This window comes from Camelina sativa, chromosome 10, assembly GCF_030686135.1.
Source record: "Camelina sativa cultivar CO46 ecotype springtype chromosome 10, ASM3068613v1".
Taxonomy (NCBI): domain Eukaryota; kingdom Viridiplantae; phylum Streptophyta; class Magnoliopsida; order Brassicales; family Brassicaceae; genus Camelina; species Camelina sativa.
This window is the reverse complement of record NC_141889.1, coordinates 2,197,483-2,224,563: the sequence shown is the minus strand read 5'-3', so window position 1 is coordinate 2,224,563 and position 27,081 is coordinate 2,197,483. Positions and strand designations below refer to the sequence as shown.

The window sequence follows — 27,081 nt, the reverse complement described above, 5'->3', positions numbered from 1 at the left end:
TTTTATCAAAATGAACCATGCTTATACTTGAATCAAATCATTAATTAAACAGACATGGAGTTTGTACATTACACAAACATGAGAGCAAAAGTAGGACGGACAAAGCTTTGGACACAAGTGAAATCTGACAATTAGTACGTTTCAATGTAATAATAATAATAAACGAATCACCCATCCAATATTGCCTCCAACTCATCTATTTCTTGGATTTTGGAAAGGACCTCCTGAAACATGACAAGAAGAATCATGAATGAATAGTGGTATATAGATAGAGATGATGTTACAAAACCCAAAATGCTATCTTTATTTCCTTATGTGTACGTACCTCTTCAGCGTACTGAAGTTTCTTTGGGTTCCCAGTTGATGTCAAACCACCTCAAGAACCAAAACGAACATTGTTAGAAGAAGAAGAAGAATGTTCCAATTGTTTATAAATTACAGTGAAAAAAAAAAAGAAAACAAAAAAATAAAGGATTCTAAGTGATTGTTTAGGAAGTTTTTTTAAATCTTGCTGATTTGTTTTTCCTAATCTTGTAAAATCTTTTAAACTTTCTCAAAAAATATTGCACAATATTTACATCCTATGTAAGGAGAATCTCAAGTTACCCTATTCATGTAACAATTATGAAAGTGGGTTGACTATCAAACACGTTTTCAGATTCATAAATTAAAAGGGGTTTAGGTTCTGATTGGTACAAGACTTTTAAGACTTTAAAAAAAATTAAGGGGGAAGTATTGGTTTAGGATTTAGAAAGAATTTTAATGACTTTAAAAGTTAGGTAAAATATGTTGTTATTCAATCAAGACTTTTAAAAATTCTTTAAAAATTTGGTGTTATTGGTTGTGGATTTGTAAAAAGTTATCTAAAATCTTGATAAATCTAGTGTTATTGGATTAAGAGTTTTATAAAGTCATTAAAAGTTTTATGTTATTCAAGTAAAACAAAAGAATCTTGGATTGTTAATGAATTCAAATTTTATGTTATTGGTTTAGGATTTTATATCATTTCCTTCATAACAAAAGTCATGAAAACTCTTTCATCAAATAGAAAGATTTTACAAGATTAGAAAAAACAAATCATCAAGATTTTAAAAAACTTCCTAAACAATCTCTTAGAATCCTTTATTTTTAACTTTCAATTTTCTATGATTCTAACAATCAGCAAGAACATAAAGTCATTAAAATTCTTTCTAAATCCTAAACCAATACCTCCCCCTAAAGCTTTGACAGCCATTTATTTAATAATCATACTTTCTGACTTTTATTTTTTTTAAAGCTTTAGAAGTCGCTTTTTTTTTTTCTTCTTTGTTTTCCCTGATTTTTTAAAGCGTGAAAACCATACTTTAAAATTAAACAAATATAAAATTTTAATTTTTTCTTTCCCCATTATACTTAAAAGCTCTCTAAAAATTTATATTTAAATTTTATATAAATTATTTTTACACATTAATTATTCTTATTTTTTCTCCTTATTTTAAGATTCATTTCAATAATAATTATTTTTCTTTTCATTATCATCAGTTTAATATATTTTAATAATAAAAGTAACAGTTTCAGTTTTAAAAATATTTGTTGTCAATCAAATTTTAACAGTTAAAGTTTCTACAGTCAAAACAACTACAGCCAAATTCTCTACAATTAAAATTTTAAACTTAAAGTCTTTACAGTCATAAGTAACAGCTGTTACCAATCGAGGCCTTAATTAGGCATTTTAAGTTTTTCAAGTAAAATACACATTTCTAACTAACACCAACCAAGATATCAGATTCTCAAAAGCAAAGATATACCAAATTACAAGTGAATAATGCAAAATTTAAAGAATGAGCTTCAAGAAGATGACACTTACATGGATTTGGGGAATCTCTCACCGAGCAATGTCTTATTGACGGGCTGATAAAAAGATATCGACCTCGTGCTTTGCAAACAATAAAAAGGAGAAGAGGATAATGTTTAAAAATTCAACTAAAAGAGAACATAAAGCTTCAATCGTAGGTATACACGCTGGAATTAAGTTGTAGAGATCTAGAAAATGTGATGTATTAAGTAAATAGTGTTGTTCAAAATTTGAAAGAATACTATTCATTTTTCAATTTTTGGAGCAACATTTGAAACATCATTAGATATTGTTCTACACCAAGTTTGGAGCAACATTTAACGGACATCAGTTTAAGCAACATTGAAGGTCGTCCCTTTAGCTAAGCTTAAACCACCAAAAAGCCACACACACTTATTAGGTCATCCCCAATGGGAGGGATTTAAGAGGAGTTTTAGTTGAAAAGAAGCAAAAAAATAAATCAAAGAAATCAAAATAAGAAGCTCTCTTGTTTAGTAGACTGATTTATAGAATAAGAGACCTTACGTGTCACTTATTCGTTGGCTAAACAGAAAAATAAAAGTAAGAATTTTTTTTAACCGATCAAATATTTCTTCTTTCCATCGCTCTGTCTCTCTTTCTCTCTCGATCGAGAAATCCAAAATTGCAAAAGAAGGAGATTGAATCAACCAGTATATGGAATCAAAGGAGACTGGGGTCGGAGGAGATCCGAAGCAGAGGAGATTGAAACTGCGGAAGGTATTCGGAGGATATAGAATCGAGTTCGAGGTTGAATCGTTTGAGATTTGAGTTTGGAGTCGATTGACTCGGATGAGATCGAAGCAATTGGAATCGTAAGGTACGTTTATCAGTTTAATAGAATGAATTCGCGATTAGTTCAACGGATTAGGGTTGTTTGGATTTTGTTTGCAAATTAGGGTTTAGGGTTGGTTGTTCGAAATTTTAGCGATTCATGGGTTTGTTCTGAGATAAATTTAGGGATTTCATGTTGTCGATTGCTACTATTGGTTTTTAGTTTGAATGGCTTTGTTGTATACATGTGCTAAATCTAGTACTGTCGTTAAAAAGTGTAGTAGTTGTGATGGTAAAGGACGTGTGATGAACACTCAGAGAACACCCTTTGGAATGATCTCAGGTAACTCATTATTCAGCTGTGGTTTGTATATTGAGATTTATTTGCTCTTATCTATATCAGTGTATGAACATATATGGTCAAGTATAAAAATGATTATGGTGTCACACTCTTATAGAATGTAACTGTCTTCCTTTTTTTCTGCTAAAGATGAACCTGACTAAGGAGAAAGATTCACTGGCAATGACTGTAACAAAACTCACTCGTGATTTGGCTAAGGTGATAATTTTGTTTGGTTTTCTGATGCATGTTTGATTCTGTATATTGTAAGAGAGTTTCACATCATTTAGTTTTGGGAGCTAATGTTTCTTCTACTTTTTTTTAGTTGGAGACATTCAAGCGGCAGTTAATCAAATCCCTGAGCAATGAGAGTGGTCCTCCGGTAAGACACATCAAAGAAACCGCAGATCCACCTTTGCATGATGACATTGTTGATGAGTCTAGTTCCAAGACTGAGGTTCCACGATCTAATTGCTTTTGTCATCAAAATGCCAATGTTGCATCGCCTATGGTCAGGTATATTATCGAATTATGAACTTGCTTAATATTTTTACTTTGATTTTTCATGGTAACTGATGGTAAGATATGTGTCCTTTTGTATTTTCTCGTTTCAGCTTTCTCATCGATTCTCGAAACAAAATGGTAAGATGGAGTTTGAATTGGACCAACTTGCATTGATGGACTGTGATCGAGACTGCTACCTGTTCCGCCATGAAGGAAGGTAATATATGATTCTCTTCTTTCTTAATTAATTTGGTGTTAGTTTAGATATGAGTCGAGTCAGTCATTGATTATTATGTACTTCTTGAGTCAGTCATTGATGGTGTAGGGGTTGTTGGTTGTTTTAATGTGATAAATGTGTGGTTGTTGTAGTTTAGGTAAAAACTTAAATTTGAAAGTAAACTAATGGTGAACTTTGTATAAATAAAAGGTTCACTTAATAGTAAAACACAAAACACACAACATTAAGCCTTTATCACAAATCACACACAATCACACACGAATAAGTAGGCTATGGATTCAGACAACTCCATGAATCCCTTTGGTCAGTCTCCTGGCTTCTTCGACTTGCTACAAAGTCAGCATGAAACCCACATGCTTGTTGACTCTCCATATGAGAGTCAATGTTCTGATGCCCCACCTGCAGCTGTATCCCCTGTTGGTAACCGCAGAGCAAGGCATACATGGTTACCAGCAGATGATCTGATGCTTGTCAGCTCATGGCTGAACACGAGCAAGGATGCTATAACTTCAAACGAGCAAAGACGTGGAGCCTTCTGGGGAATGATAGCGGATTACGTTGCAGATTGTCCGAATGCTGTAGGCCGACCAAAGAGAGAGTCCAGTCATTGTAAGCAGCGGTGGGGTAAGATCAACGAGAATGTGTGCAAGTTTGTAGGTTGCTATGAGGCTGCGACAAGGGAGAAAACAAGTGGGCAGAACGAAGATGACGTTATGAAGCTAGCAAACCAGATCTACTTCAATGATCACAAAAAGAAATTCATGTTTGAGCATGCTTGGCGAGAGCTTAGATATAATCAAAAGTGGTGCTTGTCCACATCTTCTAAAGGGACTGGGGTGAAAAGGACACGGGTGGGTGGTTCTATAGATCCTTCAAGTTCCCAACCGGTGGATGTTGAGGCTGATCCAATGATGACTCGTCCTCCTGGTATTAAGGCTGCAAAGAGAAAGGCCAAGAAGAACAGCAACTCACAAGCGGATGTTGAGGCTGATCCGAAAGCTTGGTTGGAGTTTCAGATGCAAGAGGTTGCGAGAATGTATGAGATGAAGCAAAAGGATTTTGCTTTGAAAGAGATGGAGTTTGTAATGAAAGAGAAGCATAGTAAGCATGTGCTGGTTGAAAATCTCATTTCAAAAAATGATTCACTTACTGAATCAGAAAAAGCTTTAAAGAACAAGCTTATTGGTGACATGTTGTCATCAGTTTGAATCGGTTTGGTGTTTAAATAGTTGTTTGAATCACTTCCTTGTAATCGGTTTCTTTGATGGTTGTGACTTTAATGGTTAGCATGTACTCGGTCTTATGTAATCGTGAAGTCTTGTATTATGTTCTTTTATTCGGACCTCCAGGTAAATTAAATGATATAAATATTCTTGATCGTTCTCCCGTTTTTGATGATGTTTTAAACGGTCGAGCTCCGAAAGTTAAATACAGTGTCAACGGACACCAGTACAAGTTCGCTTACTATCTCACAGATGGTATTTATCCAAAATGGTATACTTTTATCCAATCTATTCCACTACCGCAAACTCCAAAAGACTCTTTCTTTGCTACACATCAAGAAGCTGCACGTAAAGATGTCGAGCGTGCTTTTGGAGTTTTGCAGGCTCGATTTGCCATAGTGAAAAATCCGGCTCTTCTTTGGGATAAGAATAAAATTGGAAATCTAATGCTAGCGTGTATCATACTGCACAATATGATCGTAGAAGACGAACGAGATGGATACACTTTGTGTGATCCATCCGAATTCACACACATGGAGTCCAACCGAACTTCAGAAGTGGACTTCACCGTACCAACAACCAGGCCTTCATGTGTCTCCACTATGATGAACATTCGTTTGAGTGTTCGTGATCAAGATAAACATAAACAGTTGCAAGATGATTTGGTTGAGAATATTTGGGCAAAATTTGGAGAATACCATTAAGCATTCCCTCTTTTTATGAATTGTACTTCTCTTTTATTATGTTTTAATGTTTCATATGTTTAAAATTTTATGAAATGCAATAATTTTATAAACATATATCTCAAATGCAATAATTTCATATTCTAATTTAATTTTTTATTTAAAAAAAAAATTAAGAGACTCATACTAAAAACCCACCATTAAGATAAACTTTTAATTAACAATCACAAAATTTTTAATCTACTCAAACTACAAAATATATTAATAAACAATTTAAGAGGCTCTAAAATATACCCATTGGGGTTGCCCTTAGATTGGTAAAAAATAGAAAACTCCCCCCGAGTCAAACAATTTTTTTAACCACGCGACGCAACGTAAAGTTCAAAAAGAAAAAGAAAAAAAAAAAAAACAACAATTTGGGCCTGTTTAAACTAATGGGCCTGTTTTTTTTAACAACTCGTGAGCTGAGAAAAAAAAAAAAAGAAGAAGGAAGAATTTGGTTGAAAGAAGAAGATTGGGAAAGCAGAAACCCTAAAGGAATTTTGTACATCAGACCGACGCAGGAGAGCAAGATGATGAAGCACACGCAAACGATTCTCGCAAAGGTGAGCAAAAATTATTCCTCTTTCGTTTCTTCCGGATTGGATTCCCTTAACAATTTCGTTGTTTTTTAAAAAAAAATTATTAATATTGTTTGAATCGAAATCTGTAGTTTTGTGGAAGAGCGTATTCGACCATCGCCTCTTCCCCCCTGTCCTCAAGCGTCAATAATGGGTGGAAGGAGCAGGACTGCTTGGTTCTTTATGGACTATTTCGTGGTGGATATTTTACCCATGGTTTCAAAAGTAAGTATGTATGGTGTTTTCTTTTTTTCTTTTTTTTTTTTTTTTTTTTTTTTTTAATTATTGTTCTCAGTTTCAAATCCCAATAGTGAAATTTTTGTTTATTATTGTTGTTGTTGTTGTTAACTAGTATATTTTTACCAAAATCAAATTGATTACTCTCACAGATGTTTACAAGAGAAGAGAGCATTGGCACAAAGTAGACAGAATGCAAAACGAGCACGTCAAGCTTTCAAAGGAGCTGTATGATACATCTGAACGCTATCGTAAAGTAAGTAAAAAAGTTTGATTCCCAATTTATTTTCTGTTTTTTCTCTACTTTTAAGAATTAGCTTTCATTTCAATTTTATTTTTCTAGTATGGAAAAAGAAAATCACCATAACTTTGGTTATGTTGCAGGCAATAATGCAGGCACTGAAGGAGGAGCGTAAGTCTAGGCCATGAGCGGAGCAATTCAGTCTAATCCAATGTTACTTTTATTTTGGACTAGTATGTGGGTTTGGTGTAATCCGGTGAAGTTCCGTCTAACGTAGATTCTTACCATGTTGGACTGATGGAGGAAGCGATATTGTTCAGGAGGCGCGTTGGCCAGTTTTGGACATTGGTGGGAAGCTCCTTGGAGCAGAGAGTATATAAGTTTCCGTTGAGCATCTAGCCACACACCATAAGCCCTGGTCGACCTTCGTAGTTCGGCTTCTTTTACGAACAAGGGCGAGCCATTTGGCAAGCCGTCGAATAGACAGAACCATTCTGTCTTAGGATTCGTCAGTAGTAAAATGTCTTGTCAACCACGGCGGGGGAGTCACGCACGCCGCTCTCAAATGGGACAATCGATGGAGCAGTCGTTTGAGATTGCGGACGGTATAAATGTCCCTTGCAAGAGACTGAAATCGAGCTATAAGTACTAGAGGTTATAAATACACTGTAGAAAGAAAAATCTATAATACAGTACAAACAGGCGCCTAGAAGAGTAAACAGAAGACAACTAAATAGTAGACGCGAAAGTGGCATACCAAAATTTAAGTTGAATTAAGAGAGCTTAAACATCATGGCTGACTCCCAAAAATAACAGTGGACATCATATAAAATGGCAATTTAAGTGTATGTGACTTGAACATAGAAAATACCAAAATGCAAACAACAAGAGAAAAACACAAAAGACAGGAATGTGCGGCTGGCTGGTTGCATATTCTTCCCCGAATTCTACTGATTAGCATTGGCAGCTTCCAAACTCCTCACCTGAGACACAAGACCAACCAAAAACCATTTAAAAGAAGAAGAAAAAACAAAGATATCTCTACTCTCTCAGTCGTCGTGATGGTTAGAGAGAAAAGCACTTCACTTGGCAGAAAACAATAACATCAAAACTGCTGATCTGATCAGAACTTAACCCTTCAAAATCAATCAATCAAATCTCACAAGTCACAACGTAGTAAACGACAGTATTTGGTGTCCTAAAAGAGTCTTATTAGAGGCTAAAATCTAACAATCATTGCAACATATCGACCTAAGTAATCTCTAATCACATCAACACTTTGCTTTTCTACTTACCTTCTGTCTCGCTTCAGCTTCATACTCGAGCTTCATTCTTTCAACTTCTTTCCTGAATAGCTCAAGCTTTTCTTGTTCGAGCCAATCCTTAACAGTCCCAGCCTTAATGTCGCCGTAACCAAATCCGACGAAAAGTGTTGCGAGAGCAGTATACTTTTTCCCCTCGACTTGATGGTAAAATTTATTTCCCCACTTGACGACGAATCGGCCAATCGCACCCTGAAAGAACGAACCATCGATTCAAAAAAAAAAAAAAAATCAATACCAAATAACTAAAAGAGCAAAGGGAGGAATTCTCCTCCTTTGGGCTCGTTCTAAACTTCTAGGGGGGCTCTTTGACGATTTTCGATTCTGTCAAAATTCAAACCCTCCAAAGTGCTTTGCTTTTCTACTTACCTCCTGTCTCGCTTCATTTTTTCAACTTCTTTCCTGAGTAGCTCAAGCCTTTCTTTAGGCGTCTCAATCCTTAACAGTCCCACCCTTAATTTTTAGTTGGGCCCATTTATACTGATGGGCCTGTTGCCGAAGCCCATTCGTCATTATTTATTTTGTTTTCTTGATTCTCTCGTAATGATGATTTTGTCGAAAACTAAAACTGGATTTGATTATTATTTTAACTACGAGGGTTAATTTAAAACAATGTGTATAGTAATAGACTTCATTTTCCACTAAATCATACATATAATAATCTTATCTTTCTTAATTGGTTACTGAACTAAATAAATTAATTGCCTTGGATATGAATATTTGTTCTCCACTTCTTCAGTCACATTTTAAGTTTTTGTATGTGAAAGCATTTAATCATCTTCACCCGCCACCATGGCAAATCTTAAATTGCTATGTTTGATTACTAATGTTGCTGAAGATATATTATTTATTAAAATAACTTAAAAGCAAATTATTTTAGATATTAGTATTAATTAATACTTGAGACAAAGAAAGTCTTAAATAACAAAATACTCTATGTGAGGACTAAAAGAACATACTTTGTGCCAAAAAAAAAAAAAAAAAAAAACATACCTGCTTGGTCATATTCCAATTTGGTCATGTACAAGCAGCAACATATACAAGAACAAACATCCTTGTTGATATTTGAATATTTTTCTCTCCGATCACCGCGTCCGGAAAGACCAAGTTGGCTCTGAGATTTTTTTTGGGAATCAACGGTACAAAATTTTAATTGGGTCTATCTAAACTAAAGGGCAGATAAACTTATTGTAAGAAAATGAGGATCATAAATTGCTATATATGTTAGATTACAAAATGTTGTGAAGATCTGTATATGATCATAACATCTTTTAATCAAAACTAGTCTTTGTACATCAAAACCCTCTATTAATTATATTAATAATATGGGGATGATATTTTATTCATTTATAATAATATTAATTTATAGAGAATTTACATTAAGTATTTTATTAATTAAGACTTTATTTTTACATTTTAGAGAAATATGAGCTGATATAACTTGTTATACACAAAATTAATATTATGTACGCTATAGATTATATGTTTCTAAAATTTAAATAACAAAATGACAAATAGCCAATGGATAGGTGATGCGCCATTTGAATCAACTTAAATTTAAATAACAAAATGACCTCCCAAAATTTTGTATTTTGCCACCATTAAATTTAAAATGTTCATTTTGACCTTTTTAAATTTTGCATTTTGGCCTTATTTAAACAAATTTTCATTTTGACCCTTTAAAACGTTTGCAGTTTGACCCCATCAATTAAATAAAACTTCATTTTGACCCTCTAAACTTCATTTTGACCCTCTAAACTTCATTTCGAACCTGACATGGTACACTAAGCAATGGTGAACCATTAAGTAAAACCGTCAGATATTTCCGATAATTCGAACAACAAACACAATATATTTAATATTTACTCTTCCTTCCTTTGTATTACTATCATTTACGGCAGGTAATTAATTAATTTCATAATTTTCAGAAGGATTTAAAGTCTATAAAGTAACACAAATTTCCATTAAAACAGCCAAAAAACAATAATTTTTTTGTTCTTTTGATATTTTTACAATTCACATAGTATAGAATATTAGTGTCATATTAGAATATAAATTTTGACATAACAACGTCAACGATTAAATTAAGATTAAAAAACTAATATTAAATTAAGATTAAAAAAAGTATATGGTTTAATAAGAAAAGAAAAGACTAGTATACAATGACTTTTGTACTATACCAATAAGGTAACCACCTTATGCCACACTATGTTTTTTTTGTTTTTGTGTTAAAATAATTCTCAATTGCATCGATTTTTTTCGTAAATTTTGAAGTCTATGTATTTTAACACAAATGTGATGATGATACACCCACCTAACAACATGAAGAAATGGTGATAAAAGGTGTCTACTCGTTTTTGAAAAATCAGGTTAGTTCCGTGCGTTTGTATATTTGTTCTATGCCATCTTTTGGTATGTACATACCATGTACAAGCAACACATGCGACTACAAACATCTATCTTTGTTTATATTTGAATATTTTGTGTACTATCAATATTTTTAAGTACACAAAATCTGGCTCCCTGCAACCCCTCAACAAATGTAGATCAACAACCCTAACTACAAAGAGCTCAAAAATCCTAAACCAAGTAAGCTCTTCCTCCTAAGGGGTCAGAGACCGAAAACCTCGTATACCGGTGACGGCGTGACCCATTCCGCCCACAAAGATGAGAGAAGTGTTCCAGTTCAGACCTAGACCATCGAAACCTAGCTTTTTCTCGAGATTAAGGAACACGGCAACAAAAAGCTTTCCACGACGATGGAGAGAACCGACAGTACTCCTCCACATTTTGGCGACGACTTCTATTTCTGGTTTACCTTCCAAAATTTTGCTCTCTCTCTTATCACCACCCAAACTAACCTTTGATTTTACAAATTTAATATAGAAATGTTAGTTTCAGAGTATCGCGTGTAAATGTGTAATACATGCAAGCAAGACCTCAACCTCGAGTTACAATAAATTGAGAATAGTAGGAACGATATCAACCATAATAAATTAAGAATACATTTTTTCTATCACTAATACAATAATAAAAACCATATCCACAACACACACAAAGAGAGAGAAAAAAATCAACTAGACAGGGTCATGCATCAACCCGTACGTGGCTACCAAAATTGCTAGCTTAACTCTTGTTAAAAATGGAAATGAAATTGAAATGGTTTTCTTGTAAACTGACAGAATTTCCGATTGAATAGAGTTTTGTGATTAAGATTAATGTGAACTGATGCGCCATTTGAATCAACTTAAATTTAAATAACAAAATGACCCCCCAAAATTTTGTATTTTGCCCCCCATTAAATTTATAAATTTTTATTTGGACCCCTTTAAATTTTGCATTTTGGCCTCATTTAAACAAATTTTCATTTTGACCCTTTAAAACGTTTGCAGTTAGACCCCATCAATTAAATAAAACTTCATTTTGACCCTCTAAATTTTGCATTTTTACCCCATTAAAAATAGAAATTCTTGTTTTAACCCCTCTAAATATGTGTCTGGCTGAATTTACTGATCAATAAAAAAGTTTGCATATTCCGCGAACAGGGGTTTAGAAACTATGAAATGACAAAAGCCGCCAACAAACAAACGTAGCAACATGAATTATTTAGAACATGTTTTTGTTTCTTTTCTTATCGAAATTTTCGACGGCTAAAGAATAGAAAACTCGAGGTACAAAACCAAATAACCGGTGGTGTGCTTAGGATTGGATCATACCCCATATTTTGGCAAACACACAAAATCTGTAGCAGGAATTTGATGAATTTATGCAGACAGGGAACACGTAATTTGTCAAAGTCAGTCTAGTTTTGCAATGACCGCATCAACTACCTGTTGAGTCGTGCTTGTTCCACCAAGATCTTTCGTCCTGCACTTTCCTTCAGCGATGACCTTTTTCACTGCTGTTTCAAGCCGGTCAGCAAATGACGGGAACTGAAGGTGTCTAAGCATCATCGCTGATGAGAGAAGCAATGCCACTGGGTTTGCTTTGTTTTCCAATACTATCTTGTCTTTCCCAACATTTCCTGCTGACGCACCTTGCTCAAATACTGCATGGTCTGCCCCAACATTTCCTGTTTTTGTATTTAATGTCGCAGATTAGAATCATTCCTTATCCAGTAAATGTATATAGCTCGAAAGGCGTATGAGATTATCAATACAGGATGTTTTTACCTCCAGGCATGACTCCTGTGCCTCCAGCAATACCAGCAGCAGTGTTTGCAACTAAATTCCCATAGAGATTGGGTGTTACCTGCAAAACATTTTATAAATTACCGTTATAAAAGGGAAAGAAAAAAAAGCCAAAGGAAACTAGTACATACAGTAATGAGAGAGAACATAGCAAGATAAGGTTAATAGCAACAGTCAAAACTACTGCCCTAAGGAACAATAGTTAATGCGAGTCGAAGTTGAGCTCAGCATTTAGCACTTGTATATTCATGCTAAGTTGGATCTTATCCAAAACAAAGAGCTAGAAGCGAAGGTAGCTATACTAGCAAAGCAAAGGAACCATAAACGACAAAACAGGTTGTTTAATAACTGAGAATTCCGAGCTAGATACATGTAGCTTTGTCCTCAACTTATTTTCAGCAGAGCAAAGTAGTAATAATAAATAGAAAAGGCCACCAAAGTACACTTTAAAATATTCCCTGAAAGCGTGATTTGCAAATGACGAGAGTAGATAAATTAGAATGTGGCAATACAGTACCAGTCACATTCCAATATGCAAATGGGGCAATTAACTAGTATATGGGAACACAACATCAGTCTCATACCAATAAGATAATAAGACCGTAAAACAGGTAAACTACAGAGATACCAAACTAGGAAGAGAGATGACTGGTATTGAGAATGAGAGTAAAACATCCAAGAATGAGAGCCAATGGATAGCTGGGAAAATTCATATTGTATAGAACTCCGAAACATACCATGACATCGAATTGCTCTGGTTTCGCTACAAGTTGCATACAGCAGTTATCAACAATGATTTCATTGTAGGTGATGCTCGGATATTTTTTAGCAACCTCGCGACAAGATTCCAAGAACAAACCATCCGCAAGTTTCATAATGTTAGCCTTATGCACCGCTGTAACTTTCTTCCTGTTGTTGAGGTACGCATACTCAAAAGCATACTTTGCAATACGCTCCGAACAGAACTTCGTGATCACCTAGCAGAAGAATAGGATCAGAACAATCACACATAGTATAAAAAGACCATTTGCAAACAAAGATAATAAGCAACATGCATCTGCAAATATACACAAAAAAGTATACTCAACAGAATAGTGATAAGCAACTAACTTATGTAAAACCACACTAATCATGTTCAACAATATCATAAGTAACCAAGAAATAGGAATAATCATTGCTAGCTAGTCCACAATCATCGAATTAGGCATAAAATGTTCATCCATCATTGTTTTAAGTTTCCAACTAGATGGCAACTGAAATCCAACATGTCAGATCAATCTAATCTTATACAAAAGTTAACCTAAAACGCTAATCTCTAAGCACAGATTCCACAAAATTCATATTCATAAGGCCATAATTTAAAAGAAGACTAAACGAAGAGTCGGAATTCTCACCTTAAGGCTCTCAACGACACCAGGAACAACCTCGTGCTCAAGCCCCGCATACTCACCTTCAGTGTTCTCTCTGATGACAACGATATCAACATTTTCATGGCGAGTAGGCAAACCAGGCAAATTGAAACAGTTGACCAGAGAAGCAAAGAGGTCAAGCTCTTTCCTAAGCTGCACGTTAAGCGAACTCACACCACCACCGACAGGAGTCTTAAGCCCACCTTTCAAACAAACCTTATTCTTCCTGATCGACTCCATCACTTCCGGCGGCATACGGCTCATTTCTCCGTGAACATCGTACTTCTCGAAGAAGATTGGCGCGTGCATCGCTTCCATCACCTGCTCCACGGCGTTCGTCACCAGTGGACCGATTCCATCTCCAGGAATCAGCGTCACTGCGCGTGGTGCTCCATCACCGGGTCTAGGCATGTAAGTCACCGATCGGGTCTGGATACCCGATCCATTCGCGTTTCTAGCGAGATTCTTGAGTAGATTTAGCGATCGGCAAGACATTTTTGCTCTGTGAATTTTGGGTTTGAATCTGAGATAAAAGATTTGATCGAAACAGAAGAAGAAGAAGAAGAAGAAGAAGAAGATTCGCCCCTTTGGCCTTTGGGAGCTGGAGGCGGACGAAAAGCGTTTATTGTTAAAGTTTAGGTATTTACACAATTCACCCCCAAAATCTTCATCTCATTAATATGTTTCTATAAAACAATTTGATAGCTGCTTTTTTAGACCATATTTGCAAAATCGTCAATTCAGATATTTACACAACTGCCCCCATAGTTTGATTTTTGCTTATTTTCCACCTCAGTTATTTACAAAAGTACAGGAAAATCTTTGATCAGGTGTGAACATGAGACGGCATTTGCAAAATTATCTATCACTTGGCACCCTAGTATCTTCCTTTTTTCAAGGCTTTGGCTAAAGAAGACGAAGAATCGGAGATTGGCAAGTGTTTAGAGGTTCGAACGTGTCTATCAACTCCCTTTGTCATCGTTTTGCTTTCTTGTCGAGTTTGAAAAAGAAACAGTCCTTTTATCTTCTCATAGTCGTCTCTCAATAATCCCAAAAAATCCGAATCTTCTGGACAATACTTTTTTACTGAATTGGTGCTGAAGTGGACCACTTGGACTTTTCTACATTTACCTCCTCATTTTTACTAAATGTTGCGAATCAGGTACTTAGTCTAATGCTCTTGGATTGACATTAGTAAAACTCTCATGTAGCAAGAGTGAATAAAGAAACTTAGATCTCTACTACTGAGACGTAATGTTAGTACACAGTAAGCTTTGACTGTAATGATTCGTAGAATGCAAGTAAGTGAAGATATTTCAATTTTAAACATTACTTGCAGAGCTTAGTAGAATCCAGATGAAAAATGATGTACAGACAATAAAAATACGTACACATAATAATAAGCATGTTTCTGGTACGCATCGCCTTATTATACAAAAAAAAACTGCTAAGCCGATGCAGGAAACCAGTCCACTACTGCTGCTTGCAAAATGGGGTATGATCCAGGGGCACTGAAAAATATGTTTACAAAAACGATGCCCATTGCTATAAAATGGTGAGTAATACCTTTTCTAACACACTACTTATTTTAAATTAGTTGAATCTCTCCTGGTCTTTTTCTTTTCTTTTTTTGCAGGTACAACCTTTTTATACCTGAGTGATTTGCTTATAACGAAGGACCAAGACCGATGCTACCAAAAGAACCTCCCAGCTTGTTTTGAGAAGCTTCATGAACGCTGATCTTGATTGTGCGGCTCTGTGATGATCTATAAATGTCGATACATTCCTCAAGATCCGCTTCACATGTCAGAAGAACCCATTCCTTGTCATCATCCAGGTACTTCAGATCAAAGGGTGCAATATTATCTATGTTAAAACGCCTAGCAATCTCATGCTGCAACTCTCTGTATCCCCAAGTAGGGAGCAACGTAAACCGTACTTTGGCCTCCCCAAATGTGGCTTTCACTTTAGAGGCCCCTTCTGCTTTCAACTTCCTTCTATTACTCTCCGGTAACCGAGGTAGGTTTTCGAAAAGAGGATGCTCACTGAACGTTTTGTGGCTTAGTGTTCTAGAGAGGGACTTTGTTTCCTCCTGATTCATGGTATGCAGCCTTACCTCGCTACGAGCTCTCTTCAAGATTGCGCTTGCATTTTCAGCCATCAGAGTGGTTACAGTATTTGAGGTATTTCCAGTATTGCTACTTTGATTAGCTCCAGTTGAACAACATGTGCTTGAACCAGAGCTGTGGCTACAAGAAGATGATGGAGGTGACTTTGGGGCTGCAGCAGCAGTTCCCTGTGCTGAAACACCGTTCTCGGTTTGAGCAGTTAAGTTCCTTGACTGGTCAGTGTTCTTGAATGAAGTGGCAGTACCAGACATATGTGGGGAGCTTAGCTCTGGGAAACTTGTATAGAATGAATCAAGTTGAATAGAGCCTTGAACACCTTGAACAGAGTCTATAACAAGTTGGAGCTTCTTTAATGAGTGTCCCACTTTCTTGATCTTCCGAGAAGGCCATCGTGTTATCCCGTGTTGTCTGCATATTCTTTTCAAGGTCGTTGGACAGACTGAAACATAAGAATGAAACTGTGTGAATCATCACTATCAGAGAGAGAAGTTGGTAAAATGAACATTATAACAAGAACTATTCTTACCACCAATGCTCTTGGCTGCATCTTTGAGGCTTCCTGCAAAGTATTGTCGAAGAACTTCTAAACCAATTGTCTTTTCTGTTTTTGTTCTTCTCTTCTCACCTGGTCTTCTACTGCCTAACAATGTCTGCCCCACACCAAAAGAAGCTGATTCAAAACTTGGATCCATGTCGATCCTGCGTCCTGAATTTGACACCTTCTGAAACTGCTCAGTTTCTGAAAGAAAGTTATTGTGGCCTGACCCAATCTGATTGTTATCCCATCCAGATGTGAGCATGAACTCTTCTTTTGGCTCTTCTTTCTGGTACTCCCAAGAAAGAGACACGCCTTTACCTTTCTCGTTAGCCTTTATCATGTGTGAGATCCATGAAGAATCTTCTTGAGAAATTTCTTCCAAAGGCAAAGGTTTCATATTCTCTCCGGTTTGTGCATTGTTAAGTGGGGTTTCTGCAAATACGACCTCTTCTCTAACGGGAAACACCACTTCTAGCTCTAGCTCTTTATCAATGACAAGATTTAAGCTCCTGAAATCTTGCTGCAGGGTCACAGACAGTGACTTGAGCATATCTTGTTGCGCTTCGGTGTCAAGGCAAGTTTTTGGAAAGAAAAACTCCAACACAAACTCAACGGAACCATTGAATTTGCTTTTCAGTGGGACTGCTAAAGCAGCATGTAGACCTGAGATCTTAGCATGGTGTGCAAGAGGATAGTTGGTCTTGCTAAAAGTGATTACTTCAGGCACGAAAAATAGTTTGGTTGCCTTGAATGCTTTTCCCACAATGCCTTCCCCTTGAAGTAGATGGTGTTCAGAACATGCCTCTAGAAAATTACGACTCTGATGGTCAGGGACAATGCAAGCATCATCTACAGTTGAAACACACTCAGAGAAGTTCTCATCAGAATGGCGGGATCCAACTTTGCCTTGCCGAGCACACGGTGCCCACGTTAAAGCCAGAGGCAGATCATATAATCTGCAGACCAATGTCAAAAACTCTGATACCTCAGGTAATGCTGCGTAGTAGAATTCATTATAGACCTGCAGAAACTGAAACAAAAGGGCATATGACATTTAGCAACAAGAGTTTAAAGTTTCTCTGTGTTGAAAAGTAAAAGTTTGGTTTATGAGACCATTTTGACACACCTCTCTGCTTGGAGATTTCAAGTTTCTTGAACTCCTTAGATTAACAGACTACAAAAAAACAAGAACCCTCTTTAGGCTACAACAATACACAGACAAAACTTCTCATTGAAGGATCAAGTTGGTCAAGTGTTATTTGGTTAAACATGCAACTGGATGATTTAGAGACATCAAGGGAAGAGAAAAACCTCGAGAGCTTTACAAATATTGTCAAGCTCTGGCCTGTAATTCATCTTCTGAGTTGTAGTAACAATCTCAACAACACCCAAACAAGTCCCACTACCTCTTTCAAACACAGGAAGAGCTAATGAGCCACGAACGTCACATTTCTCTGCTTCTTTGATGCGCGGATACTCATCGCTTCTGAAGAAGCGCACATCAGGTGTCCACTCAGGTAGTTTCCCAAGGAAAACACGGCCAGGAAGACCCACAGACTCCGTGGAATCCTCATGAGCCGGGAAATTATAGGCCACTGAAACATCTCTGTATCTTTTAAGACTCAAGTATTTAGGGTTGAAGAAGTGTGGCTGCTCCAAAGTAGTGAGAAAGTTCTTGCCTTCTTGTTGAATTGGCACCCATATCTGTATGAGGAAGTCTTTATCTTGCATAAGACCTTTTATAGCTTGTACTAATCTATCTTTCACTGATGAAGAAGGGCCTTGACTTGTTCTTGGAGCAATCCACCATCTTCTTCCTCCCTCTGTTTCTTCAAGGAGAAACTTCTCTGCTTGTGCAGAACTCATAGCTACAGACTGGTCAAAAGGTAGCTGATTCAACGGCTGATTGGAGAGATCCTCGATCTTGAGGAAGCCCGGTGCTATTGGAGGAAACTTTCTCCCTGTTTCTTCGTTGGAGACATGATCTTGTGAAGGGTTCTCAGCAAATTGATAACCATAAAGGAAAGAGTTGTTGTTGTTGTTGTCACTCATGGTGGTAGAGTCAGAAACTTGTTGTCCCAACGTCTGCTTCAAGCTCTTACCATCTGTTGTCTCAAGCCAACATCCATCATAGAAGAGTTCCTCCATGAAATCCATATCCATAGCCGTCTCAGAGAATACACCAAAGCTAGAATTTGGTAAGAAACTGCCATCTCCACCGCCACCCCCACCACCTTCCATATCAAAAGAAACTCCTTGTTTTTTTTTGTTTTCAACCCAGTCTCGTATCCACCAAAACCCTAAAAAATTATTCAGTGACTTGTGCTTTGATGTTGTACTTCAAGAACCAGCAAGACCAAGCGTCTTTGAGGTCCCCTTAAGGTTGTCTACATAACCGATTTGCAAAGGTTGCAGAAACATGATCAAGAAACTAAAAAGAACAAAGAGAAAGACAAGAAACAAGACAAGAGCTAAAAAAAACTCAGTCTATGTCAACTGCAAGATTAAAAGTGCATTTGAAACATGTATATAAATGAAATTTAAGAGAGATGTGAGATCATAGGGAGGCTATAAATATATATAAAAAAGGAAAGCTACAGAGAGTTGACTTGAAAGAGAGGAGGATTCATCAAGTACTAACATCAGCAGCTTCAAGTACAATATTATTCCCCAATGGACATGGAAACTCTCCAAGAGGGCCAATTATTGAACACACTTAAAAAGACAAATTCAAAGGAAATTTCCAGTAGACAATAAATGCCACACACACACAACAAGTCGGAGAAAAGGATAAAAACAAGAATCTGATGCTTCATGACATCAGTTTCCATAGAACAAAAAAATCTTCTGATGCTCCATAACCACAAAGAACAAAACAATCTTCCGACAAAACCCCATAAATAGTTAGTAACTAAACTACATAACCCACACAAAAAGTTACTTACTTTATCAAGCAAGATTCCTCGAGCAAGTAGAGAGAATTTCAGAAAAGAAAGAAAAAATTTGACTTTTGGGTTTCAAACACTCAGAAGAAGTAAGAGTTAACAAAGAAGAGCTGACAGGACAACAACAAAAATATTTTAGCTCTGCTCTGGTTTTTTTTTTTTTCAGTTATTAAGAGAGGCTTTTTTGTTTGGTCTCTGTTTATTGGTACACAACACAACACACATAAATGATGAAGAAAAGAAAAAAAGAAAGCTGAGAAAAAAAACTCCTTTAGCTCATCAAATAGATGATATTATCATCACCACTTCTTTTTTATCTCTCTCTCTTTCTGGACATACGCATGTAGGTGGTGATGGAAGAAGGGTAAATAGGGAGTATTAGTCTATTTTAATTCTCACCATGTGGGCGTGCAGAATCTTTCCCCAAGAACAAAGTGGACCCGTTTTTTACCATCCAATTAGATCTCTCTACTGTTCTAATCTCTTCACACTTCCATTAATATAATAAAAACAAAAAACCCCACCTGCAGTTAAAAATAAGATCTTTTGTTTCTCTGTTTTCTTCTGCAAAAGAGAGAAAGATAAGAATTTGAGAAATAGATTAGAGGAGGAAGAGAGGGTGTTTAAGAGAGCTGTGGTGGTGTTTTGTTTCTCTTAAATGATGTAGTTGGTGATGATGTCTTTGGCCTATTACTTTGTTTAAAGATTCGTCCAAAATTTTTATAATATATATAGTAGTATTAATTAATCAAATATTTAATTAATTATTTTGATTACGTAAGCAAATGTGTACTTTGTTCTGTTTGATTGGTTAAACAGCTTGTTGATCTGTATCAATGGGAGAGGGAGAAGAAAGATTCTTTGCACAAGACAATGTCTGTCATGTTGAACAGGTTCCATTAATTATTTTGACCTTCAAGATTCTTTCTTTCTTTTTAACTTCTCACAAAAACAATCATCCCTTTCCTGACCTCAGCCCTAGTTTTTGTTTTTTTTTAACTCTTTGTTTGAATTTTTCTTAAACGCCCTTTGTATATATAATAATTCCTCTAATTTTATTTATTCATCTTTCTTGTGGTTTCAGTATTTGCCATGGTGTGTTTTTTTTTCCAATCTCTCTGTATGTGGATATAGATGTGTGAGTGTATTATGCACATAGATTGATAAGATGCAAATTAAAATAATTAGCCAATAGTTACCTTCTTCTTTAAGATTGAGTTTTGTATTGATTTCAGTACAAAAGAGGTTTAAACTATATTATACTCCCTCTATCTCATAAAGATTGATGTTTAGAAATTTTTACACATTTTAAGAAAACAATGATTACTGAGTTTAAATATATTTTTTTCTTTGACTAAAATATATTATTTAACTTTAAACCAATAACAATTCAAAATTTTAAATATTTTCAATGATTACTTCTTAAAGTTTACAAAACATCAATCTTTGTGGAACAAAAAAAATATCCCAAAACATCAATTTTTATGAGACAGAGGGAACACTACTTAGTATATTCATTAAAATTGTAAACTTTAATGCTTTTCTGAAAGTTAATTTCATGCTTTCAAATGGCATCCATGTGACTCCGACGATTCATGGAAGAAGTGACGGAATACATAGTTTCTTTTTTTTTTCGGATTATACAATGATTCCTTCACTAGCTAATTGCCTTACTGAATTGTTTTTATGATAAAGATTTCTCACACTAATTGATCATAGGCTCATAGCAAACTTTTTATAAACTATAATGATATACGTACTTTCCATTTCTCATGATGGTTATAAAGTGTAATCATTTAGAAATTACTTGAATTATTGAAGCTCAACAACAAACGTTGAGATATTTGACCAAAACAGTTATTTTAGGATTGAAATATGGATCGCACATTCTTACATAAATATAGATCTATACTAGGAATCTATATATGTGTGTGCGGTATGAAATATTAGAGAGAAAACAAAAATGTTAAAAGTGATGAAGAAAGTTTGTTACTGTTACTGATATAGTTGATCACATAGTTATAACTTATAATCATCATATATATGTTCCTACGTTGCAAGTACTTTGAAAGTAAAAAATCTTAAGTACCCATCCGTTTTGTTGTTTTATTTTGCGGTAACGATTTTACGTACAACTAGATTCATACTCGACGACTGGACCAGACAGACCTAGGATCAAACACATTAGTTGACAAGTCTGTCTACAGTTTTATTGGGGACTGCCTCGAATGCCTAAGTGGTTGAGGTTTACTCACATGAGTTCTTGCTCTCAAGTACTTAATTGACCGGATGATATTTCTTCTTTGTGCTTGCTACATTCCTCAGTTTTAGTTAGTAATTAAACACAACATTTTAGAGCAAACGACAATCTGATTGGTTGAAAGCATTGATTGAAGATAATTTTTTTTGTTAATTTTTAAAATATTATATCATCTTTGTTTGTGCGGTAGCTAGGCATTGGATTCTTCTACAATATAGAAGAAGAAAAGCATTCCTTTGCAAACACACGTACAGATAAAATCGGACAAGATATTACATGTTTTAAACAAATATATGAAGAAAAAAAAGAGTTCGAAAAATGAAGGATCGATTAAAGCGATCATGCTAGAATACTCTTGTGGTGAAGAAAGCTTGTTTTTGTTAAAAAACTTGTAAATAGATTGTTAATACTTTATAGTGTAACTGTGTAAGAAGCAAGAAGCATATCTATACATAAAACTTAGCAACTGTAGGCCGGACAAAGATTACATGAGGAGCTGCTCATTAAACTTAACAATGTACTTGAATTTATATGTTCGGTTTATAGAGTTAGTTAGAATTTTTGTTTTGTAGTCGACCAAAGATTGGTGAAAGTTTTACAAATCATTCGGTACTAATTATAATAGAATTAAGGAAATTTAAGAACGATATTATGTGATGAGTTTTCTCACTAATCTACCTCAAAGTTATATCCAAAAATATGCATGTGAAAATAAGCCATATACAAAATGAAAGTAATTAAGAAAATGACTTAAGCGATAACATATTAACATCTACTCATCCCAAAAATTCGTGATTGAGTCGTTCGTTTTTAATAGAAGTTTATTATAGATTTTGATTACTAATGTGCGACTTCCACATGAACGTTGAGAATTTCAATGTACCGATCCAAATCCAAATATACGGCAAATCCAACAACCAATCCAGTCTTTAACACATGTTCTCCTCAATTTATCAATTCTCAGAATAGTAAATTAGAGGACAAATATAGAATAATGTAAACTAATTTCCAAAGGGTCAGGCTTTGAGAGCGGGGAGAAAGTTGGGTTAAGTAGTTAAGCCACTTTGCTCCAAAAAGTAAGGATCAAACGGCTCTCAGTGATCTGAGGAGCCATCGTCCCTTACTCATCGTCCGATATCCCCGACTCGCCGCGTCCAAAGACCTTACTAAACAAATGGTTTCATTTCATTGTAATCCTCTTACTTTAATCTCCATTAATTTCATAAATACTCAGTTGGAATCCATGTGTTTATATGATAACTTATCAGCTTTATCGTATATATACAATTCATTTATTTAGTTTACAATCTAGACGAGACATACCGTCGTGCACGAAATATCTCTCTATATTTTTTTAATATATATAAAAAATAGCATGAAAATTTCTATCACTGAAATTCTCTGTCTGAATCCGGCAGGCCCTACACATGTCGCTTTTCTGGAAACAATAATTTCACTCCTTGATTACACGATGAAACCTCCTTAATCCTTATTAACTAGACTTTAGATGAACGACTTTGATATTATAAACAAATATCGAAACCATGAGAGTATATGTATATGTGTATGTACGTACAAACTTGTTTAGAAAAATTAGCAAGTGGCGCTATAAATCTTAAGGCAGATGTTAATTAGTAAATAAACTAGTTTAGTAATTATCTCATAAGTTCAAAGAAAATAAACTAAGATTAGATATAATACTTTTTCTGAAGCAAAGCCGCGATAATGGAAGATGATGTCACGCCGTTTAATGACTTTTTAAATGAAAGCCAAGTGATTAATATTATTTTTCTGTCGCCACCCATTGCGGCATCACACTAGAAGTTAAATGAGATTATTGTTATATACTAACAATTTGCTATTTCTGATTTTAGAATTGTAGTTTGATTAGGTGTAAAGCCTGGATTTAAAGATAAATTAATCTCGCTCAAGAATCCACTTAAAATATTTTGATTAGACTAAATCATTATGGTGCAATATATGCATATAAGTATAGGTAATATATAGGTTTTTCTCTTAAAAGAATCACGATGACGTGCTTCCCACATAGTTAAATCTAGCTATACACTGTATAATACACATATACATTAGTACATATTTTTTTTTTTATATATACTTAACTGTGTGTTGTAGTACTCACTGGTTTCTCTTTATTACTTTGTTCTATTACGGATCTGAATTTAACTAATAAGTTATTCAATTTACATTACATGAAGACGTATATATATATATATATGCTTAGTCAAATACATTGTAATAATTAATATTTTGTTTTATTTCTGTTTAGTTTATACTATTAAAATAAAACAACATCGTATTGCAGAATCGTCAAGCATCAGCAATCAGGAATTGTCGAATTCGTTCATTTATGTATATTTTGTGTTGGTTCCATCTGACATTTTCTTATGACGTCAACCCAATTAATGTTTTTGGATCATATAATAGTATTCAAGTTGTAGTTTCTGATTAAATATAATAATTTTAGGAAAAAGGAAAACAAGAAATATATCAATCTTTGTTTATTTTTCTCAAAGCCAAAAGCTTATTCTCAATCATGTAATTTTTTTAGACGATTTTGCTAAGCGAAAAAAATAGTTATAGCCATTACAAAAATATGGACGATATATATACTTATATCTTATGAAATGTTGTTATTACTTTCTATGAAATATAGAGTTTAGTTGTATATCAGGATTCCCGTTAATGTGATTTATATATATAAGCTAAACTAAATTAGAGCATAGTTCACCATTTTTATTTGGATGGAGTGCCAATTTGAGATGCAAAGAACGTGTGAGGAGATAAATCGGTCAACTTCAGCTTACGTAAGCCTTCATATCTACCATTTTAAAACAAATCAAACTATAACATATAAATAGTATTATGATGCAGATATTTTTCTTTCTTTTTTTGTCAACATGTTGCAGATGTAGACATATGAAATGAATTGAAATGTACGTGACAATATTTCTCACGCGCGTGTGACGTACACGAGCCCGTATAATCAAATTAAGAAACGAGAGCCAGAGAATTCATCTTTGATAATATGCGCAAAAGAATTTTTTTTGTTGTTGATAATATTGCATTTTTTTTTTTTTTTGATAATATTGCATTTTACATACTATTTATGAAATTTTTAAAGGAAATCTCATAAGAATTTTTTTTGTTGTTTTCTTTGATGTATGCGAACAAGCATCGCTGTAAACGATAATTATTGTTATTGAATAGAGTTCGTAGTTGAATATTCGTGAAGGTTGTGTGTCGCACTATTTTGATAATGTTTTGAAGTACAATTGAGAAAATATTTGTTTAATAGATTCGAGAAGATTAATTGAAAACTGTCTCGGATTAGGGTTCGTGCATGTTGTAATTAGTTCCGCGTGCTTACCTATATTGCATCTGAATCTTCAGATTAGTAATAGTTTTTTTTTTTTAAGATTCAATCTTAATTTATAAATTATACTACTTTATGTTAAAAGCTAGCTGGTGAAAACAAGGTTATCTTATAAATAAGTAAAGACTAAGATTCTTTAGCGGATTAAGATCTAATCTATATATGATAGAACGGTAAGAGTTATTAAAAAAATAGAATGGTTGGAGGTCTTGGAGATCGTGGTGAGTTTGAGATCAAGTCATACAATGAAATTTGGTAACATGGCACTAATTAACTCCGACTTAATGTTCTTATGGATTTCATATGTTTTAACTTTTAAGAGATCAACTCTGTTTTCGGTTCCATTTATTTTTCATGTAAGAAGATATATACACCAAACTAAAAAAAGCTGAAAACTTGTTACAGAATCAAAGAGCATGTAGTTAAGATTTCTTCTTTGTCGACGTATCTTTTCATGTTTATTAGATTCCAAATTAATATATACCAAAATATTAGTACGACATTTTCTTTATTAAGCATATATATAGAAGATACACCAATATCCTAAATACATTAATTATACATACCATCAAATCACAACATTAACCAATTAGAAGAAGCAAACATCCAATATAACTACATTCCCTATATTATATATACTAATTAAAGACTTAATCTAAGATCTAAAGAACACCCTAATGTGTCTGAAGTAGAAAGATCATGCATTGTTGCAGGAACATTCAGATCCAAAGCACCTACAACTCCAATGATCGGCTCCTCTTCCCTTTCCCAGTGACATCTCATGTGACCTCCTAAAGCCTGACCACTGGAGAACACTCTAAAACAGATATTACACTTGTGGTGCCCTGAAAACATAACGATCTTTCCCTGATGATGATCATGATCACTAGAAGTGGTAACCGTCATAGGATAATCGTTTACGTTTGTGATTGCGAAACATCCTTTAACGTTCCTATGACTTGCTCTGTGTCCTCCCAAAGCCTGGTGTGATCCAAACACTTTCTTACATCCCCCACACTCGAACCGTTCACTAGTACTCGATGACGTTGGTGTGCCATTAGACAGCATTAAGAGACAAGAAGCGACTTCATGATCTTCCTCGGACATAAATGAGACCCAATTTTGTGATCTGATCTGGTTTAGTTGTTTTGATGAAGCCGCAGTGGTGGGGTTACGGTAGTTAGGAGGAGGATTGATGCCACGCCATTGACGCTCAGGGTGACATCTCATGTGACCAAAGAGAGCTTTCCAAGACCAAAACTGTCTGCCACATTCGGTACATGGACGTGTGATTTTGGGGGCATTAGGGTCTGGTTTTTTGGTGTACCTTGGTTTCTTTGGTGAAGAACTAGAAGATGAAGCAATGGTTTTAGTGCGTTTCTTCTTAGGACTGTGATCGTAACTTGGAGATAAAGCAAACTGGAGATTTGGTTTAGGGTTTCTTGCGTTAGAAGAATGAAGTGGAATGTGAAAGTTGGGATCATAGTAGGAATTATAGTTGGTCATCGTGATCACGTAGAGAAAGTGATTGATGAAAACGAAAAAAAAAAGGTAGATGCCAGAGAAAGGACTTGCTTAAGTAGAAGAAGGGGAAGAAGGGGACGGTTACGTAGGAAAGAAGATATGGAGGAACAGGGAGACAGTTAACTTCAGTTGAGGAACAGAGCGGTTTACGATGTAAGGAACAGTTTGAACACCACGTTTTTTATCTGTCAGTTTTGCTGCCTTTTTAAGTGCTTATTTTTTTATTAGCCCAATAATATCTCTAAATGGGCCTTATAATACTAAAGTCTCAAAGTATAAGGTTTTAAAGCTTTCGCAAAGCGGCTTTAATGTATATTTGCGGTTTCAGATTTTTCCCCACATGTACGTTCCAAAAGGATGATTTCATGCCTACCGCCAAGGTCTCAAGGAGGAAGAGTGGAAGACCGGTTTTGTAAGGCTAATAATTAATGATCTATCATTACAAATTATGACAAGTCAAAACTGATAACAGAACAACACCAAAAACAGCAGGAACCAAAAACTCTGGTTTTGGTGTTGTTCTGTTATCAAAAACTACTTCAGTTAAACCAGATCTTATTGTTCATAGTAATTGTTATACTCTCTTCATAGAGTATACTGGGTAAAAGTAAAGATTTAAGTGGATTTTGAGCTTCCATTGCCCAACTTCGGTGGAGCT

General features: G+C 35.1%; 4 protein-coding genes, 2 long non-coding RNA genes and 1 pseudogene across 8 annotated transcripts; 2 read left to right on the top strand and 5 right to left on the bottom strand.

The window, feature by feature from the left end:
* Positions 1 to 876, bottom strand: LOC147935746 (uncharacterized). 2 transcript variants are annotated; one of them, XR_015568901.1, is made up of 3 exons: positions 607 to 876; positions 326 to 375; positions 1 to 224 (listed from the first exon to the last, which is right to left on the bottom strand). It is a non-coding gene; the product is annotated as an uncharacterized LOC147935746 (long non-coding RNA). The 2 variants fall into 2 exon arrangements; XR_015568900.1 differs by lacking the exon at positions 607 to 876 and having other exon boundaries at positions 326 to 510.
* A 3,104-nt stretch (positions 877 to 3,980) lies between these two features.
* On the top strand, positions 3,981 to 5,635 carry LOC104719973 (uncharacterized). The gene is made up of 2 exons (XM_010437951.2): positions 3,981 to 4,893; positions 5,058 to 5,635. Exons 1-2 carry the CDS (start codon positions 3,981 to 3,983, stop codon positions 5,633 to 5,635), a joined length of 1,491 nt encoding a protein of 496 aa, XP_010436253.2.
* Positions 5,636 to 6,079: 444 nt separating this feature from the next.
* LOC104716607 (uncharacterized) lies at positions 6,080 to 7,505 on the top strand. The gene is made up of 4 exons (XM_010434006.3): positions 6,080 to 6,219; positions 6,327 to 6,459; positions 6,624 to 6,727; positions 6,856 to 7,505. The coding sequence occupies exons 1-4, from the start codon at positions 6,187 to 6,189 to the stop codon at positions 6,898 to 6,900; spliced, it is 315 nt and encodes a 104-aa protein (XP_010432308.1). The 5' UTR covers positions 6,080 to 6,186; the 3' UTR covers positions 6,901 to 7,505.
* Positions 7,462 to 8,468, bottom strand: LOC104716606 (uncharacterized). The gene is made up of 3 exons (XR_756114.3): positions 8,404 to 8,468; positions 8,008 to 8,226; positions 7,462 to 7,695 (listed from the first exon to the last, which is right to left on the bottom strand). It is a non-coding gene; the product is annotated as an uncharacterized LOC104716606 (long non-coding RNA).
* A 3,114-nt stretch (positions 8,469 to 11,582) lies between these two features.
* On the bottom strand, positions 11,583 to 14,328 carry LOC104716605 (isocitrate dehydrogenase [NAD] regulatory subunit 1, mitochondrial). The gene is made up of 4 exons (XM_010434004.3): positions 13,619 to 14,328; positions 12,962 to 13,201; positions 12,207 to 12,285; positions 11,583 to 12,106 (listed from the first exon to the last, which is right to left on the bottom strand). Exons 1-4 carry the CDS (start codon positions 14,126 to 14,128, stop codon positions 11,832 to 11,834), a joined length of 1,104 nt encoding a protein of 367 aa, XP_010432306.2. The 5' UTR covers positions 14,129 to 14,328; the 3' UTR covers positions 11,583 to 11,831.
* Positions 14,329 to 14,935: 607 nt separating this feature from the next.
* Positions 14,936 to 19,881, bottom strand: LOC104716604 (protein NLP2). Of its 2 annotated transcripts, none has more exons than XM_010434002.2 (5): positions 19,246 to 19,881; positions 17,612 to 18,687; positions 17,427 to 17,474; positions 16,289 to 17,330; positions 14,936 to 16,201 (listed from the first exon to the last, which is right to left on the bottom strand). In XM_010434002.2, exons 2-5 carry the CDS (start codon positions 18,539 to 18,541, stop codon positions 15,300 to 15,302), a joined length of 2,922 nt encoding a protein of 973 aa, XP_010432304.1. In that variant the 5' UTR covers positions 18,542 to 18,687; positions 19,246 to 19,881; the 3' UTR covers positions 14,936 to 15,299. The 2 variants fall into 2 exon arrangements, with proteins under 2 accessions (XP_010432304.1, XP_087326103.1); XM_087469977.1 differs by having other exon boundaries at positions 17,414 to 17,474; positions 19,246 to 19,582.
* Positions 19,882 to 25,479: 5,598 nt separating this feature from the next.
* LOC104719972 (zinc finger protein ZAT3 pseudogene) lies at positions 25,480 to 26,429 on the bottom strand (annotated as a pseudogene).
* Positions 26,430 to 27,081: the final 652 nt, after the last annotated feature.